This window comes from Lactuca serriola, chromosome 3 (assembly GCF_051521515.1).
Source record: "Lactuca serriola cultivar US96UC23 chromosome 3, Lser_US96UC23_V15, whole genome shotgun sequence".
Taxonomy (NCBI): domain Eukaryota; kingdom Viridiplantae; phylum Streptophyta; class Magnoliopsida; order Asterales; family Asteraceae; genus Lactuca; species Lactuca serriola.
In genome coordinates, this window is record NC_136410.1 from 13,139,974 (window position 1) to 13,159,542 (window position 19,569).

Consider the following 19,569-nt stretch of genomic DNA (forward strand, 5'->3'; position numbering starts at 1 on the left):
GAGTGCTCCTAATCCCTTATCATGAGTCTGGTATACCCATATAGGGTCCTCAGCCCATGTCTAGAACGCTCCCGGTTTCTTGGCATTCAGCACAAAGCAGAACTGCCTCAACCCAAATTGTTACAATATGTCGACATATCCACATAAACAAATATTTAGCAAATAACAACTAATCATGTAGATCTAACCGATCACTACAACATAACAACATCTTAGCCAGTATACATAACCTAGTGGGTCGGCCTTGATGCCTTCGACTCACAAGTACAGTGAGGAAAACTCACCTCACAGTCTGAAAATAGCTGAAGAGATTACTACTTGAGATGTTGTCTCTATCGGTCCCTATACAACAAACAAGGACCTAATCTCAACTACTATTCAAATTACCTAAAATACCTTTAAGTCAAACATGGTCAAATTATTGGTCAAAGTCAAAGTCTAAAAGTCAAAGGGGTCAACCTAGACTGAGTACACCCTGTGTACACAGTCACTAAACTCGACGTAGTATGTCCTTGGCCAGTTTACGGGGCCTCTACCTAGTACGCGCTGCATACCACTAGGTTCACCCGGCATACACGACCTGATTCTACTTTTCTCATTAAGTGATTATCCCATTAATACATTACTTCCAGAGTTCAGATCTAGTCCCAAATATCATTCTAAGTCATAAAGTTTCCAACTCTACGACTTCCCATGCCTAGAAAGAGTACAAAAACCAAAACCCTAACTTAATACACAAACCCTGTTGGATTAGGTGTCTAAGCCTATAACTATTATTGGTATGTACTTGACTTGATTATAAGCATGGTCCTTTTGTGCTACCTTCACTCATGCAACTTAATAGGATGACAAGAGGAGAGAGGGTAGGATTTAGTATATGAATAATAAATTGGTACTCAGTATGATTTTATTAATATATTAATAAATTTAATATATTATTTCAAAATTATATTATTAATTAGTGATTAATCAGAAGTTAATTTGATATTAATTTTAGGATTAAAGGATCTGATTAATAATAGAGGGACTGTTGTGCAAATCATTGTTGTTTGCATAATTGGGCTGATGGACTCCATATAGTGGAGTGGATGAAATCCTATAAGGAAGCCCTATAGATTTCGTCCATTGGCTCTAAGGAAGGATTTCATGGGCTGCTTATTGCCTAAGCAAGGTATTAGGGTTTCCACCTAAAAACCCTAGCAGCCACAACGATATAAAGAACCCCTCTATATGGATTTTCGGCAAATGCAAACTTCTAAGAGAACCCTAGCCGAAATCCTTCCCTCTCCAAGTCATCTTGTTGCATTGTATGTTTGTGACTCCATTAGAGGTGCAACACTTGGGGCACTAGGCTTTCAGAAGTCAAGATCAAGAAGGATTATTCTTGTTATTGCTACATAATAAGTAAGGTAAAGTTTCTAACCCTAATCATATGTGATTTTCAAAATTGTATGCTAGTCCATAGGGTTACTGCTTTAGAGTTTATATTTGCATGTTCAATAGAGAAAAACTTAGATCCAAAGCATTAGGGTTGCATGTACACCATAGGAATGTTGTAGTGCTTAAAACCCATCAGTGGTATCAGAGCCTATGTCGTTTTTCTATTGAATTGGTGCAAGAGTAGACTGCCAAAAGATCAAAAAATCGAAAATATGTGCTGTCTGAATGCTAAACTCGATGAGTCCATGTATGGACTCGACGAGTTCCATAGTGGACTCGACGAGTTGACTCGTCTGGTGCCGGATTTGTCGATTTTTTGGCCAGATTTTGATTAGGATAATTACCATAACTCGTTTTAATGTCTAAATTCGATTTTTCTGATTAGTATGAGATATTCCTATCAAAATTGATGGATTTGGTTAAATATGGATAATATAAGATTATTTTGATTCAAATATTTGACCTAGTAATTTTGAAAAAGTTTTAAATTACACCATTTTGGTTTTATAGTTTAAATTTGAAAATAAATGTTTTAGTTTTGGAAATTTAAATAGTTAAACCCGAGTATTTTGAAAAGTTTCAAAAGTGCACCTCATGGTTTTATTTAAAATTTGATTAAATAGTTTTAATTTTGAAATCTTAAATTTAGAACCTTGGTATTTTGAATAGTTTAATTTACCCCTTATGGATTTTATTAAATTAAGTAAGCGTTTAATTAAAAGTGAAAATTAATAAATCCATAATAATATAGTTTAAATTTAACTAAATTAAAAGTCTAATTTGTTAGAAAGATCAAACCACCTAGTATTTTAAAATTTTAAAATACACCCTTATACTATATAAAATTAAAAGTCTAATATATTATATATGTATAAGTAAAAGGTCATTCTTACCATTAGTAGGCCTCATTCACGAAGCTGGACTATAAGGGGTGTTTAAGGAAGCGGCCTGTAAAATGAACGTCATGGGTATCAACTCTTACCCACCACAGTCTTGACTAGTGGAGGGTCGTTAGCCGAACGTGTTGGATAGGACACTAAATCCTCATTAAAAGTATAATGAATTATAAAGTAACTAAACCTTTTATAAATTCTCAATCATAGTTACTTTAGGAAATATGTGAATTTGATGCTAACCCTTGAAATTGCACATTGCACTTTATTGGTCATTAGTGGAGCGTGTGTGGTTAACCGACACGCTAATATGGGACTAATGAAGGATGGCAATGGGTAGCTCGTAAATTATCGTTGATCAATAGAGCGTGTGTGGTTAAACGGCACATTTATTACGCGATAAACGACATCGAGAGTACCAAGCTAATTTGCATGGTTATTCACACCTTGTTTGTGATCCTTGGTATCCCAGTCACAAACTTGAAGGGCATAATCGAGATTAAACATGCCATTGAAAAGTTCAATGAATCTCAAAAGATCTAGGAGTTTCATTTAAAACCTAATTCATTTAAATTTCGTTTTCGTGGTGGAATTGGTAAATCATCATTTACATACCTTCAAATAATTTACAACTGGATTACGGCATCCCTCTACCGAATTGTGAATTATTGTGTTGGATCCTAGCCTTAATATTTCATTTGGGTGTTATATTAAGGACTTAAATCAACTAAATTGAATTTCTCCCTTTGAAGATGTCTAGTCTTGACAACTATGGTCTTCCTTATCCTTTTGGAAAAAGCTTTCCACATGAAGATGATATTCCATGTGATGATCAAGGTGAAAGATCAATCTCTTCCTCATGCTTTGGTGGAACTTCTCTTCCTCTACCTCCTCCAATAGTTCTCCCTAACCCACATGTTCGTTGACTTGAAAAGTTCAAGATCACTCAAGCCTATTGGCAAAAAAACACGAAGATAGAAAGTATGTATGTGCTCACGTATTAGAGATGAAGTTGTATATTGACAGGCTGGGAATGGATGGTGTCGATGTCTTGAGGAATCTGGTTGTTGACTTGGTTCATCAATCACTTCCTAGGTCATATAGTGAGTTCATTAAAGATTACTATATGACAGATCACGACGTGACCCTTATCGATCTTACCTATTTGCTAATTATTGCTGAATCGGCAATGATTTGGCGCACTGGTCAAAAATACTTGATTGGAAGATCAATCTCCCAAAATTCCATAGACATTGATAATGGCAACATTGGAAGTCCAGAAAAGTGTTCTCTTCCCAATGGAAAGGGGTCTGCCAAGTTCAAACCGTTTGACTAAATGGTAAAGAGAAAGGATAAGTCTGAGATTGTCTCGTGTACCATTCCGAAAGAGTATGTTTGTTTCTATTATCAAGAAAAGGGGCATTGGATGCAAAGCTACCATATTTACCTGAAAGATTTAAAGGATGGTAAAGTCAAAATGTATCACTCTGCTTTAGGTAAGTCCATTATCTAAGTCTATTAAGTTCCTGTTTATAAATTCTTAATACATGATGTGATAAGATTGCATTTTGATGTTTTGTAGGATCAAAGAAAAAGAAAGGAAGCTTAAAGGAAGAGTAGGTTGAGTTTGATCGTGAAGAGATGGATTTAGATTGCATGGTTTGATGATCGGATTTTTGAGTTGCTGCTTAGGAGTTATGATAGATCGTTTAGAAATATTTACTAACATAATTTTCATTTGTAATTGCGTTGTAAGGACAAGGTTTTTGCATTTTTTATAAATAAAGAAAATATTGATTTTGTCTTATTTTATATTTCCTTGCAATGACATTTGTGAAAATTGATGTTTATATATGTCTAATATTGAAAAAATGGATATGATTCTTTCGTTTGTGGTAGTGTCTAAAAGTTACCAAATAAGGAAAGATTATCATTAACCAAGTTTCAATTGGACAGAAACTTGGATTCATATGACTTGTATTATGTGATGTATGAGAACCTTCATCTTTGGGAAATTAAGACTAATTCCTTATTCATATATGTATGTTAGTCAAGTGAAAGACTAAAGGATCTAATGAACATTGATGTGTACAAGTCAGATCCACCACAAAGAATGATATAGGCTATTCGTCATGATTTATTAATGGTTCAGTAAATATGGTTATGCTTACAAGTGTAAGTATAATTCTAATACCTTGAAAAGTTTCAAAGTATAAGCAGTATGAATAAGAAGAATCAATTAGGCAGAAAGATAAAAGTTTCTCCAATCTGAAAGGAGAGGAGAGTATTTTAGTATCGTGTTTTATGATCATCCTAATGATTATGGAACCATGTCACAATTGATCCTCTAAAGACACCTTAGTGCAATTGTATGGCTAAGAAGAGGAATCAGGAATTGTTGAAATGGTTAAATCAAGAAGATAAGTCATACTTCATTCCAAAATCAAGTTTTAGAGTTATAATCTAGTTACTCCAAGTTGTACCTTGTGTAACATATTCTAAGTAGGTTTATAACACCTCATGAAATGTGGAGGAGAAATGTTCCTTACTCTTGCACATTTGGAATTGTAAGTTGTGATGTTTTAGCTTAAACAAAGATCAACTAAGATCAACTGTATGAAGTGTTATCTTGATAAGAATCCACACTAATTCTTGAATATTTGTTTGTCAAGGAATGTTCCTTGACAAAGAATATTATATGTCAAGTGGTCGGTAGGAGTCTTAGTGGTCTTGAATAGTTTCAAGAGCTAATCAAGAATAAACCTTTAGGTCATCACTAGCACAAGACTTGATGTTCGTAACCTATCTTGTTGACATATTCTTGTTTCTGTGCCATTCCAGTTAAGTTGCCTATGCATGTAAGTTCTATGAGTCCTCATTTGATTGTATAAGGCAGAGCACCTTGATAAGTGAAAAGTACATTGATCAGTATGGGTGAGTTGGTCAATAACTTGGAAGCAACAATAGGCCTTTGTGCTACCAGATGGCAAGAAATTAAGAATAAGCAAGTTCAGCAATATGAGTTTGAAATTGTCATAAACCTTGTCTTTATGATAGTGGCTGGAAATGACGAATTCACATGGATAGGAACACATACACTATAAAATCTAAGTGGTAAGAGGTTTCTCTATACTTCATGAAAATGATTATGGAGATACGCTTTCACTAGTAGATTTTAGAAAATTAGAGTTAGTCAGTGTGATGATTGCGTTCTCAAATTCGAGTATGATTACGGAATCCCTTTTCATAGTTCGAATTGTGAGAAATGGCAAATAGTTTAAACACTCGGGACTTATTGATTTAAGTTCTCGAAGAGTTTGGACACATACGTGAGCTATCTAATGAATGGTTTATGAGCTGGAGAAACTTAGATAAAGTCTTATCGAAGCTCCACGTATCAGAAATATGAACTTTGGTAAGAAAGTCAATAGCTATTGATTTCTAGCAAGGTTCTAAAAGGCGTGAGGCGTGGCGTGGCGGCAAGGCCAAGCCTCAGGCTTAACGAGTTATGGCGAGCCATGGCGTTTTTCAAGGCGTGATGTAAGGCGGCGATTTTGTATTAATTTATAATTATATTACCGCATAAATATAAATTTATATCAAATATATCTTGTTTTTAGAAGTGTTATATCAACAACTAATAACAGAAAGTTAATAAAAAACACAATACTTGTATGTCCGATTAGAAAAGGTATAAAAAAGAGCAAAAAAACGTGTCTCAAACGAAAAAACACGCGCCATAACACGCCATAACGCGCCATGTCACGCCATATCGCGCCTTGACACGCGCCACGCCTAACAGCAACGTTATGAAGCTTTTCGTAACAGCGACGCCGCGCCTCACGCCATGGCGCGCCTTGGCGCCCGCCATGGCGCGCCTTTTAGAACACTGATTTCTAGAAGTCCGATTGATTTTTGAGTACATGTCAAAGCTAGTGGGAGCATAATTGTTATGCTAGTAAGAACATGATCATTATACTAGTGGGAGCATAATTATTATGCTAAGTGTTGCAAGTTAGCAATACTATTTATAGGAAATAAAGTTTTAATTTGCAAAGGTGCTGAGTTTGAAAAGTTGTTTTGCTATAGTCGGATTTAAAGTAGAGGAACTTATACTTCATTTTGAATCTAAAAGTCTAGTTTGAAATTTTAATGGGACTTAGTCATGGATATATATGAATTTAATGTTGAAATGTTTCAACATAGGAAATTCTATATATGAAAATATTATAGTAAGAGACTAGTCAAGTATCATATCTTTATGTAAGACAGTATGAATCGTATCCCATAAGCTTCGGGTATAGGATCGATTACATATGCTATAATGTTTACGTGTTCTGTTTTTTTTTTCAAATGCCTATGGCATTAAGAAGGAAAAGGGGACCAGAACCAGATATAACTTAAGTATTTGAACAACTGTCAAGGAAGATCCAAGGTTCGCTAAGGATTGGTCGCTTGTGGGCAGTTGGAAGTATGGTAATGAATGGACCATATTGACATTATTATGAATAGATAGGATTCTATTAAGAATGAGTTGTCATATGTTAAATATGGATATGTTTCCATAATGGGAGTTGGATATTAAGAATCTATGTGTAGGTTAGAAACTTTTATGCAAGAAGGATGTTCAAAGGAATGTACTTTGAATGTGAGACGTCATACCTACGGAGTTGTCTTATAACAATCTCAAATGGAATGCTTTGTAATATCATTGGCAAAGTCTTTGTGACTTTGGCGCTATGACATACAAAAGTATCATTGCATAAAAGGTTAGAATCTAACACATGCTAATAGTGGCAAGGATTTCGTATTCTTACACTTATGATAAGGATTAGGAATTATGAAATGAGCATCATTGGAAATGTTTTTGATTGATCTATTTCACAAAGTATGGACCATAAGTAAACATAGTGTACATGCTTGGAGCATGGGATAACTATTGTTTTAATTCACATATTTAGTTGATTGGTTGAAACATTATACAATGAATAATGTGTAATCAATGTGGTGATTAAATAATAAGAGTTTTATTTATACTCAAAAGTTTTGAGACCATACTGGATTAGATTATTCTTGTGTTTCACTTTGCATGTTTTGACTTCTCGAATAATAAGATTATTCAAACATGCACAGTCAATCATACTTTGGAAGTAAGTAATGAGGTAAGACTGTCATGAATCCGACTATAGATTGTCTAAATGTTTAGACATAGCAAAAGTCTGAGGCAATATTCATGAGTACTCCGGTCATAAGATTTGAGTATTGGATTAAACTCACGCTCATCTGAATCACTTCATGGATTTTATCACAAGTGATTATGAGACGATAATATCTTATATTCTTGAAATAGATACATATGAGTTGTAGTTTGCAATTCGGTTGCACATTGATGATGCGTAAATGCACCAGTAACTTGGTGTTATAAAACGTATTGTTGTGTGTGATTTGATGAGTAAATATTACAAGCATATGAGTTGGATTTTATCCATTTCTTTTACCCAAAGTAGAATAAAAGCAATATCTGTGTAAACTCATGTATTGTTCTGTGTGATTTGACACCCTAAGTGTTTGGCCAAGCCTAGACTAAGTTGATGTGTTCAGTTGTAGTCTAATTTCCAATCGTCATAAGTCAAAAATTGGGAAACAACACATGGACAGAGAGAATGATTACAATCCATGTCTCATGTCCATAAGATATCATGTAGAATAGAGGAATATTTGATCATTTATCTAAAGGACGCGTTACTGATAAGATTAGAGTTCGACAGCGGCTTTTGAAAGCTGCGATTGCTAATCAGATTCTGAAGTCGTATTTGCAATAATAATTATTAGACTTATCCAAGTGGGAGACTGTTGGATTAGGTGTCTAAGCCCATAACTATTATTGGTATGCACTTGACTTGATTATGAGCATGGTCCTTTTGGGTTTCATTCACTCGTGCAACTTGATAGGATGACAAGAGGAGAGAGAGTAGGATTTATTATATGAATAATAAATTGGTACTTAGAATGATTTCATTAATATATTAATAAAATTAATATATTATTTGGAAATCATATTATTAATTAGTGATTAATCAGAAATTAATTTGATATTAATTTTAGGATTAAAGGAACTGATTAATTATTGGGTCTTGTGTGTTGTGTCATTGGGCTTTTATTTAAAGACTTTTATGTAAACGGTTGGGCCTGCCCACCGTATTTAACAGGGTTAGAGTATTTAAGATGCTTTCATGCATCGTATTTTAGAGAACTCTGAGCTTTTACTTTGTAACCGTAACCATGCTTCTACAGTAGCAATTCTTCATAGAGTTCTTTTGAGGCATGACAATTAATCATTTAACCTTCTTGAATCCTTATTGTGTTCATTGTTATCTGTTCTTGAATCTAATCGATCATAAAGGATTTTAATCCTAGTAATTGGTATCAGAGTAGGAGACTGTGTAATCTATACACATCTCTTCTGTTTTCAGAGCTTTAGGGTTTCCGTTAATATAGGATCTAGTTCAGTCGTCTTTATTGTCACATTGATGGCTTGAAGTGATCTTGATATTACCCTACAAACAATATTAGTTTACAAATCTGATTCTTTAGAGGTATCAAAGAATATATCATCATGTAGCACGGCGATTCCAACATCAACTCTTTAAATATCTCAAGCATTATTGGATCTACAACAAGGATCCTGATTCTCTTTCCTCATGAATATGAAGTTTGGGCGCTCCACTTTGAACATTATGTTCTCGGTTCAGAAGACAATGGATACTTGATATGGGAAGCCATTACTGTAGGTCCATTTGTTCACACTGAAACAAAAAGGACCATCAAAACTCAGAAGGAATACAACCAACTGCTTCTAGATATGAAGGATGTTCCTCTAGATGAGAAAGATAAACTGATCAGCAACATCAAAGCAATAAGGATCATTAGATTCGCTTTGCAGTTAGATATTTTTCGTCTTGTTAGTTCGTGTGGCACTGCGAAATACATATGGGATAGGCTCAAAGAACTTTATTTCACTAATACAGATATTGAGCATTCTACACAAACTCTTTTGCTTTCAGGGTTTGGTGCTTTCACACAAAACCCTAAAGAAAATCTGAGCCATACGTTCAATCGTTACAATCATCTTCTTATCAAGATGAGGAAGCATGGTTTGGGACGCGATTTGATCGAGCAGAAAGTTACTTTCATGAATGGGCTTAGATCTGAATGGATGGTAGTGGTTTCTACAGTCAAAGCGCACGGGCAATTCAAAAGTTATACTTTAGCTAAGTTGGTTGGAATTTTCAAGGCACATGAAGCTGAAGTGTTGAAGGAAGCGAAAGTCGTTTCTGGAATGGGGTCTTTAGCTCTTGTTACGAAGGGCAAAAATGTTGCAGAGGAAGATTCTTAATCAGATCATTCTGAGTGTGATCTTACAAACAAGGGGTTCGCTTTAATGGTCTCAAATCCCAAAAGGTTCGCAAGGAAGAAATTCCCATTAAACAAGAATCGAAACTAGCAGGGTAGCTACAGCTCAGAAAGGGCGAAAGAGGAGAACAAAAGCACTTCTCAGAAAAAGGAAGATAAGAAGGAGAAAAAGAACATCAGAGACTCTACCTATGACTGCCACTATTGTCATGGAAAAAATCATGTAGCCAAGGATTGCATGCTGAGAGGGCTAAATGAGAAGAGAGAAGGAGAAGATGATGAGTCCTACCACATGCGAAAGCTTCAGGAGATCAAAAAGAAAAATACTATTGATAACTCTATGCTTGCTTTGATTGTGCAAGAAAATGTGGTTGAGAATGAATTTGGAGGAGTTGAAGTATGTTCAACCAACTCAGAAGATGACGAGGTTCGCAAGCCCACACATGGCAGGGCGTTCGTTGCGAAAAAGGAAAGTTCAAGATTCTCAGGATGGTGTTTGATGGTGACAGGTGAAAGGTCATAGATGCAGGAGAATGCTACTGGGAGTGAAAGAAGGGATGATAGTTGTTTCGCTGCAAAACCGGTTGGTGAACAAATCAATGACTACGAACAGTTGATCAACAAGGTAAATCTTATTCTTGAATCTCTAAATATTCTTGTGTCCAGATATGTGAATGAATTAAATGACCTAAAATTCACCTTTTCAAACATCAGTGATAGTTTAAAATGAACTCGTTTAATAAACACTAACCTAACTGATCAAATCAACAGGGTTTCGTCGAAAAGCAATGAGAGGCGAATGTGGATTGAGAAGATTGAGTCGGAGTTGTCTAAGTCTAGGGATCAATTAATTTATTTGCAATGAGAAAATTTAATGCTTTTGAAAAAACTTAAAATTTTTGTTTAATTGCTAAAAGGCTTTATTTTAACATTACTCAATTTCACCTTAATTGTGGAATTGGTGAGAAAATTCACAAAATGATCTTACCATTTCTTGAAATAAAGGAGGATAAGATAGACGCCGACAGTTACAAATGCGAATCAATAGTTTCGTCAGACGAAACTTCTGATGCATATAGGGTTGGACTGCAACGAATTGAATAATATATTAAGTCCAAAGACCACAAAAACATGTTAAAACACCTTTTAGATGAAAACGAAAAGAAGCAAATTAAATCAGAAACTATACCGAAATTCGACTCATTGAGTGCCAAATTGAGTTCAGAAAATAAGATAAATATTGAAAACACGTATGAATTCGATGGGGACAGTGATATGAGCGAAATTTTTGTAGAACATGAGGTTGATTGTTTGTTAAAAATGAACCTAAAGTTGCGAAAGATTTGATTTTAAAAAATTCGGTTGAATTCGCAAGTATTTCTCAAAATAAACCAAAAACATTGAAAGTGAAGGCAACAGTCTTTCCCAAAGTACAGACTGCCCCTAATCAAATTTTTTCTACTAAAGGACTAGACAAAAATCAAACTGTAGAACTAACATCCATCATCAACGAAGACAACGAGGAGGGTTGCGATGATTATTTTTGGTCCGCTCCAATAGACAATGCAGACGAAACGAAGGGTCTATCCGAAAGAACCTCATGGAGAATGAAGGGAAGATATGTGGCAGAACCACTGAACAATCGTTCCACTTATGAGAAAAGCAGTCTAAGTGGAACAAAGGAAGATTTAAGCGAACCCCAAAAGGACAAATCGCATGCAAGAAAAGCGAAACCGAAAGTGAATATTCACAAGTCCTCTAAACAACTTGCAGAGCAAAAACGTCTATGAAATAGAAGACATCAGAGTAATCTCAATGAAAGGAAACTACTTTGGCAGTCCCAAAATTCCATCTATGTTCATAGAGAAAAATCTTCAAATATGAAAGCTCGTTCGCATGCAAATCCCAGTCAATGTTTGCATTGTCATTCCTGCAGTCCACAGAGACCAAAAGGGAACTGTGGTCAAAAACCTTCCTCTCAAGAAAGCCTATTGAGAACCCAAAATCTCATCATTCTCAACCCATAAAAGCTTCACCCAAAGACGTCAAGGGAAAGGGAAAGTTAGTCTTAGATTCTGAAACTCAAACCAAGAAATCGACTACTAACCCTAAGAAAGTTAAGAAAGAATTTGTTAAGAATCAAAACAAAGAAAACCAATCTAATTCAAAAGAAACGAAAATAAAAAATGATAAAGTAAAAGTTTTCACCATAACCAAGAAAGATGAAACTACTTTAGTCAAACGAACTTATATGATTGATTGTACTATCACTTTTCCTCTTTCTGTAAAAGGCTCATAAGGACCCAAGAATGTTTGGGTTCCTAAATATGCTTGATTTTTGCAGGTTATACGTGACGAGCAGTTTGACACCGAATGGTACATAGACAGTGGCTGCTCGCGTCACATGACAGGAAGGTTGGAGGAGTTGCGAGAGTTTCGATCTCTCAAAGATGGTGAAAATATAAAGTATGGAAACAATTCTTTTGGAAAGATCAAAGGCTATGGGATGATAACGAATGGAGATTTCTCAATTTGTAAAGTGGCGTATGTGGAAGGCTTACAACACAACCTAATTAGTGTTTCACAATTAGTTGTAGGAACAGGCTTAAAAGTCTCCTTTGACGATGAAGGATCTGAGATAAATGAAAAGAAAATAAAGGCAATTCTCTTGAAGTCGCAGCGAAAGGATGAAATGTACCCTTTGAATCTGAACCTAATACGAGGGAAGCCAGCCATATGCTTGCCTGTGAAAGCTCACTCTGATGACAGTTGGCTATGGCATAGAAGACTTTCACACCTCAATTTCAAATACATCAACAAGCTGGTGCTTGGTGATCATGTGCGAGGGATTCCTCTCTTGAGGTATGATAAAGATCACTTATGTGCAGCCTACGAAATGGGGAAGCAAAGTAGGAAAAGTCATCCAACCATAGTAAACACGAAAGTCATTGAACATTGGAACTTCTACATATCGACCTTTATGGACCTTATGCAATAGAAAGAGTTGTGGTAGTAAGTATATTCTTGTAATAATTAATGATTTTTCACGTTTCACTTGGGTGTTCTTTCTTAAATAGAAATCAGAAGCTACTCCCGAACTCAAGGACTTTATAAAGCAAAGTGAGGTTCAACTGCGAAAGCTGGTCCGCAACGTTCGCAACAATATTGGGCTAGAATTCAAAAACCGAGGGTTTAAAGAATTTCTTACTGAAAAGGGAGTCTCACACAATTTCTCTTCTCCCTACACTCCACAACAGAATGGTGTAGTCAAAAGAAGAAATCGCTCTTTGTGAGAAGTTCCACGAACCATGCTCATATTCGCTTGTCTGCCTTTATACTTCTGGGCGGATGTAAGACGAACTCAATGAGTTTGAACGAAAAAAAGTTTGGAGGCTAATTCCAACTCCACCATATGCATCGGTTGTTGGTTTAAAATGGGTGTTTCGTAACAAAATAGATAAAGAAGGGAACGTCATAAGAAACAAGGCGAGACTCATGGTTAAGGGATATTGTCAGGAAGAAGGCATTGACCACGAAGAAACCTCCGCACCTGTTGCAAGGTTGGAATCTGTTCGCATCTTCCTAGCATACGCAGTGCAAGATTTTCATGGCAGTTCTCTATGGTCTCTACACAGGTTCGAACATTGATTATGGCTCTGTTCTATGGGCTCATGTTGTTCAGAGAACTCTCTCCACTACACGTCACAGTGAAATCTCCTATGCACGCTTTTGAAATCTCATTGTCCACTGTTCTACTGAAAAGCTCAATATTTCGGTGATGAAGTACACTTGATGGCTTCTATCTCTACGTTTCACACAACTATAATAGTTGTTGCAGATTCTTCCAAGTTCTCATTTATTGGGTCAATCCCAGAAGTCATGTTTATAGAGGTTCCTCCATCTAGCAAAATCTTGGAGGGGTACAGGCAGTTAACTCCATCTGGGCCTCTCATTTTAACAGATGAAATGCAAGCTGTTCTTGCAGAGGATGATAAACCCAAAAAGAGGGGCAAAAGGGTTCCAAGAAGAACAAGGAATGGCCTTCGGTAACTAGGAAACCTTCTTACAAAAGAAAGGCTCAAACGACAACTGCTACTGCTACTCCCAAAAGGCAAAAGTAGCCAGCTTGCAAGCGTAAGACTCCTACACCCAGTGCAAGTGAAGATTCGGATTCAGATTCTCAGTCCGACATTTGCTTCAAGGAGAATAATCCTGCTCGCAATGAAGAAGTTCACAGGGATAAGGTTCACAATGAAGAAGTTCACTATGAGGAGATTCACATCGAAGACGTTCGCAACGAGGATGATATCGTTCGCAACGAGGAACCAAAATCAAATCCTGAGGTAACTCCAATTGTCACTGGTTCTGTTCCTACTCCTCTACCTTCGCCTTCAACCACTTCTGTCCCAATCACTATTGCACCATGCCCTCCACCTATCTCTACTCATCCATAAACTACCATTCCTTTCTCTTCTCCTATCTTTACTTAATCGACATCCCCACCAACTACATCCACCACACTTGTTGTTTCGGTCAACGCATATGATGCAGGGGCTGAAATATCAGGTGTCACCATCCCTCATGTCACTCCTCCCATTTCCCTTTTTCGCAGTGATGATCCCGATATGATTTATACGAATGGTGAGGATGATTTCTAGAGATTTACTTTCAGTCCCTTTACTATCCGGAATAAAGCTGATGATCATGCTCCTGTGATGAAGGGGCAACTCCAAGCCATACATGACAAGCTTGACTCTTTGCTTCAAGCTTCAAAGCCTTCTAATGACTACTCTCAAGCCTCTGTCAATCCATCCTTGAAACCCTCACTAAGGAACATTCATCTAATCCTGAAAAGATGAATACTGTAGTGGATGGATCTACGAGAGTTTGTAACGAAACGACCGAAAAAGTTGATAAACTAATTTCCGATGCTCGGGTGTTTATGGAAAATTTTCAGAAATCATTTGATTCCAACACAGCTGCAGCAAATGAAGTCATTTCTAGCTTGAGCTCTTCTCTCAAGTCTGAAAGGGACAAGTTTCACGATATTCGAAGTGATCTTAAAGATGACCATGAAAAGTTCCAGTCTTCCGTTTCTTCTCAACTTTCAAAGCTTCAAGCGGATCTTGTGATGGAAAGCAAAATAATGGATGCTCTCGCAGTGAAGACTGAGAAGGTGAAAAATCTCTCACTAAAGCTCGAACAGTCAAAGAAACAAGCCCAGGATTTGTTATCAAAGAAGGCAGTCATTAAAAGTTGCATCTCTGATGTCACTGCCTTGTTCTCATATCTTTTGAAGCCAGGGACTTAATGATTCCCATCAATGTGCGAAAATATCTTGGTGAAAAGTTGAGTCTTGCGTTCACTATTCTTCATCGTTTGGAGGGTGTTTCAGAATCCTTTGGTATTCCAAAACAAGGGGGAGATCAACCCAAGCAACCACCAAAGCCAATAAAGCCAACTGTTATGAAGCCCAAACCTGCTGTGGTTAAGCCTATGCCTGTGGTTAAAAGCAAAACGGAGCCAAAAGGTAAAGAGAAACTTTTCTCTCATGATCCTATCATTGACAACGAACAAGAGGAAGAGATTGATGAAGAAGAATTAAAAAGGCGTAAAGCTTGCGAAGCTGAGATGGATGAACATCAATGCATTATTCGAGAAGGTGAAGCAAAGGAGAAGGGTAAAAAAGAAGCTCAGGTCACACTTGAGAGCAAAAAGCTTTTGTTCCCTGTGTGGACTCTGAAGCGTATTTGGTATGAAGCTGTTGAAATGCCATGCCAATATTGGTTAGAGCCTGTTGTCTCCTTCGAACTTCAAAACACTAAGGATTCACAACTTGATCTTCCAATGACTCTAAAAGCTTTCAATTTTTGCTCTTTCATCAAAGTTGTGAATGTTCCTTCTACTGAAAATGGATCTGATCAACTGTTTTTTGCTTTCAATCTCAAATATATGAAGCCCCAATACGAGACCTGGAGTGCGAGCAAGATCACAACGGTAAAGGTTACTAGACCTATTAAGAACGACAACTTCCCAAACGCCAAATTCAAAGTCGTCAGAGGTTCTACAAGTCAGGTTTTTGAGTTCACTCTCACAGATCTGTCGTGTCTCAATCCTTATGATTGGATTATGCTCTACAATCTACTTGTTCGGGAAGAGCAAAAGTATGAACCTGTTGTCAGCCATCTCAAGCTTATGATCATCTCCTATATTCAAGAAGTGGGTACAATGGATGTTGAGATTGCTAAAATTCGCGAAGGAAGCCTTCAGTTCTTCCCAAACAAGCTCCTAAAGATCTTGAAAAGATGAAACTAGGGAAGATCTACAAGGAAGGATGGTACATGGTGTTCCAGGCACGAGAACGAAATGACTCTGAATATCACAAGGCAAGCTTCTTCCTGGAGGATAAACACTCATACTCTACATCTTGTCTCGAGCATGTTTTGAGTATGACCAACAAGTTCCGAGGCAACAGTGCTGGTGACAAGAAGTTCTTCTCGGATATGATATGTTGGTATATCCAAGTTCGCAAGACACTTTTGAATGTAATTCCCAAGGTTATTGAAGTGCAAAAGCGAATTCATAATTGAAGGTCTCTCACCTCAATTGACGCATGGGTGGAGATTGTTAGGTCTTATGTGTTGCGTCGTTGGGCTTTTATTTATAGACTTTTATGTAAACGGTTGGGCCTGTCCACCGTATTTAATAGAGTTAGAGTATTTAAGATTCTTGCATGCATCGTATTTTAGAGAACTCTGAGCTTTTACTTTGTAACCCTAACCACGCCTCTACAGTAGCAATTCTTCAAATAGTTCTTCTGAGGCGTGACAATTAATCATTCAACTTTCTTGAATCCTTATTGCGTTCATTGTTATCTGTTCTTGAATCTAATCGATCATAAAGGATTTTAATCCTAACATTAATAATAAAGGGACTATTGTGCAAATCATTGATAGTTGCATAATTGGGCTGATGGACTCCATAGAGTGGAGTGGACGAAATCCTATAAGGAAGCCCTATAGATTTCGTCCATGGGCTCTAAGGAAGGAGTTCATGGGTTGCTTTTTGCCTAAGCAAGGTATTAGGGTTTCCACTTGAAAACCCTAGCAGCCACAGCTATATAAAGAACCTCTTTATATGGATTTTCGGCAAATGCAAGCTTCTAAGAGAACCCTAGCTGAAATCCTTCCCTCTCCAAGTCATCTTATTGCATTGGGTGTTTGTGACTCCATTAGAGATGCAAAAATTGGGGCACTAGGCTTTCAGAAGTCAAGATCAAGAAGGATTATTCTTGTTATTGATACATAACATGTACGGTAAAGTTACTAACCCTAATCATATATGATTTTCAAAATGGTATGCTAGTCCATAGGGTTATTGCTTTGGAGTTTATACTTGCATGTTCAATAGAGAAAAACTTAGATCCAAAGCATTAGGGTTGCATGTACACCATATGAATGTTTTAGTGCTCAAAACCCATCAAACCCAAGCATCAAAACTCTTTCATGGGGAGAAGTAAGGGACCAAGATCATATTTTATGGTTCCTAGCACTCAAAAACGTTTGAAGGGATAACTCTTATGGTTTAGAGTAAGCGATACTCATGAATACCAAGATTATATGACCAAAATGCGTAACAACTTAAGAATAAGCAGGATCTAAGGAAACATTCATCAAGTTCAAGACTTTATACATTCTAGAGGTTACTTGAGAGGTGCAAATCACATATCTACAATGCTTGAAGCTTCCGAATGCACTCTAAAGATCTTATTCCTTCAAGGATGGATACCAAATACACAAATGGCTCAAAAACTCACAATAAACACTAGGGTTTGGAAGGGGGAGGGGTCGCTTAGGTGGATTGAGACTGAAGGTGGAAAGGGTTTTGAGGGTTAAGTATGCTTAAATAGAACTCAAACCCTAAAAATTAAGGTTTTGAATGTTGCGGTTCTACGCCCTGCGTACTCCACATACGCCCAACGTAAATCATTAAATGCCTCATCCCAATTCCCACGTTACGTCGTGCATAGGAACAAGTTAAGCTTGGCATACTCTCTATTTTTGGGATAGTCCCATGTGTTCCCATCGGAATACCCATCACAACGGGTATCCTCGTTCGCATTTGAATACTCCCTTTTCATCTGATCACACCCGTTCGCATCCAATCACATCTAGGGTACCTCCTTTTGGATCCAACACTCTCATTCGCATCCAATCGCATATGGGGTACTTACTTTCACATCCAACACTCTCATTCGCGTACAATCGCATCTTAGGTGCTTCCTTTCATATCCAACACTCTCATTCACATCCAATTGCATCTAACCACCTCCATTTGTATCCAATCGCATCCGGATACAACCTTTTCGCATCCAAACACCTCCATTCGCATCCAATCGCATCCAGATACTCCCTTTTACACATCCAAACACCTCCAATCGCATCCAAACACCACCATTCACATTCAATCACATTCAGATACTCCCTTTTCGCATCCAAACACCTGATCTTTTCAAAAATCAAAATTTTGACTCCTTAACACCCCCAGATCAATCAATCTTGGAAAATAGGTGTTACAACTCACCCCCACTTAAATTAGATTTCATCCTCGGGATGAATCCTTACTAATTCTTCTGCCACATTAATTAGTTTATACAATGCTTTCTAAAATCCAATTAAGAGTGACCATCACTACTCTTTCCGAAATCCAAAAACCCAATATCATATCTGACTTCCGGAGATACATAATCATTCTGAATCACAACCATATTGACTCCACTCCGCAAATCAGACCAACAACTCCTCCAACCCCGAGTCATCTTGATGATAATTGAAAAACAGAACCCTTGGGCATTCGCTGCTACCTATTACCTTGCACCCGAACACAGGGACTACTACCAACACGAGTCTTAAGCAGTGATGCTAAACCAACACCTCAGTGTCATCCTGATGACCCACATCTGCATCCTTGATCCATCGAGATCTCCTGAGTTATAAACTAATCTACTAATTACCCGAAGCACCGAATTCCCAACCGATTGTTGAGGCTGACAGCCTTTCACACGATCAAATCACTAGGCTCTAGCCGATGGTCTATCTGGAAAAGCCGAAGCAACCTGCTTGCCAATACGGCTCCAACATCCCTTCTGATCCAACTAGGGATATAATAACCAGCCATCACACAGATGAAAAATAGTTCACTTTGCTCTACGTGAATGATGCCTGAACATCTGTAGTCTTACATCACAACCGGACCCCAACCCCTCTCAATCCACTGATGTTGTGGCCCTCCCACAATCTCAAAACTCATCCTTCCATGTTCTAACCCCACCTTCATAAAACTACAAACCCAATTGTAGATTCACAACATCCTCGCAATTGCTCATTGACCAAGTGAATACTACAGGCCACCCTACAGTCTTACAACACTACTACCACTACATGCCAACTTAGTGAATGTTATGGTCACCCAGAAATCTTACAACACTTCCATAATGTCATTAGACCTATCACATGGCCCTGCCATTCATTTATCATTCCACAACACAGACAATCATGAATTGAAACCTCAACCGGCTATACCACAATTAGGTGTTCGAGTCATGATTCAAATCCCAAGGCCTTAATCAGACAAGAACAGGCAGAGAGGTTCTAACGCATCCCTCGACCTGAACCTAATCATATAATGGCCATGTGCCAATGTTGATGTGGCCCGAAATCGGTAAGGTATCCTGCATCTTCATTCCTTGGGCTGACCTTCATTCAAACTGTGATTGGTATTGGCTCTCGTTTTGCCTAGGCTATGGAACTCCTTCTTGATATGT

At 37.4% G+C, this 19,569-nt stretch overlaps 1 protein-coding gene across 1 annotated transcript; it reads left to right on the forward strand.

The window, feature by feature from the left end:
• The first annotated feature begins 12,150 nt into the window (after nt 1–12,150).
• LOC145095034 (uncharacterized) lies at nt 12,151–12,744 on the forward strand. The gene has a single exon (XM_079032978.1). The coding sequence runs from the start codon at nt 12,151–12,153 to the stop codon at nt 12,742–12,744; it is 594 nt and encodes a 197-aa protein (XP_078889104.1).
• Nucleotides 12,745–19,569: the final 6,825 nt, after the last annotated feature.

Coding starts and splice junctions, on each gene's coding strand:
- LOC145095034 (XM_079032978.1), top strand. CDS start 12,151: ATGACAGGAAGGTTGGAGGAGTTGCGAGAGTTTCGATCTCTCAAAGAT.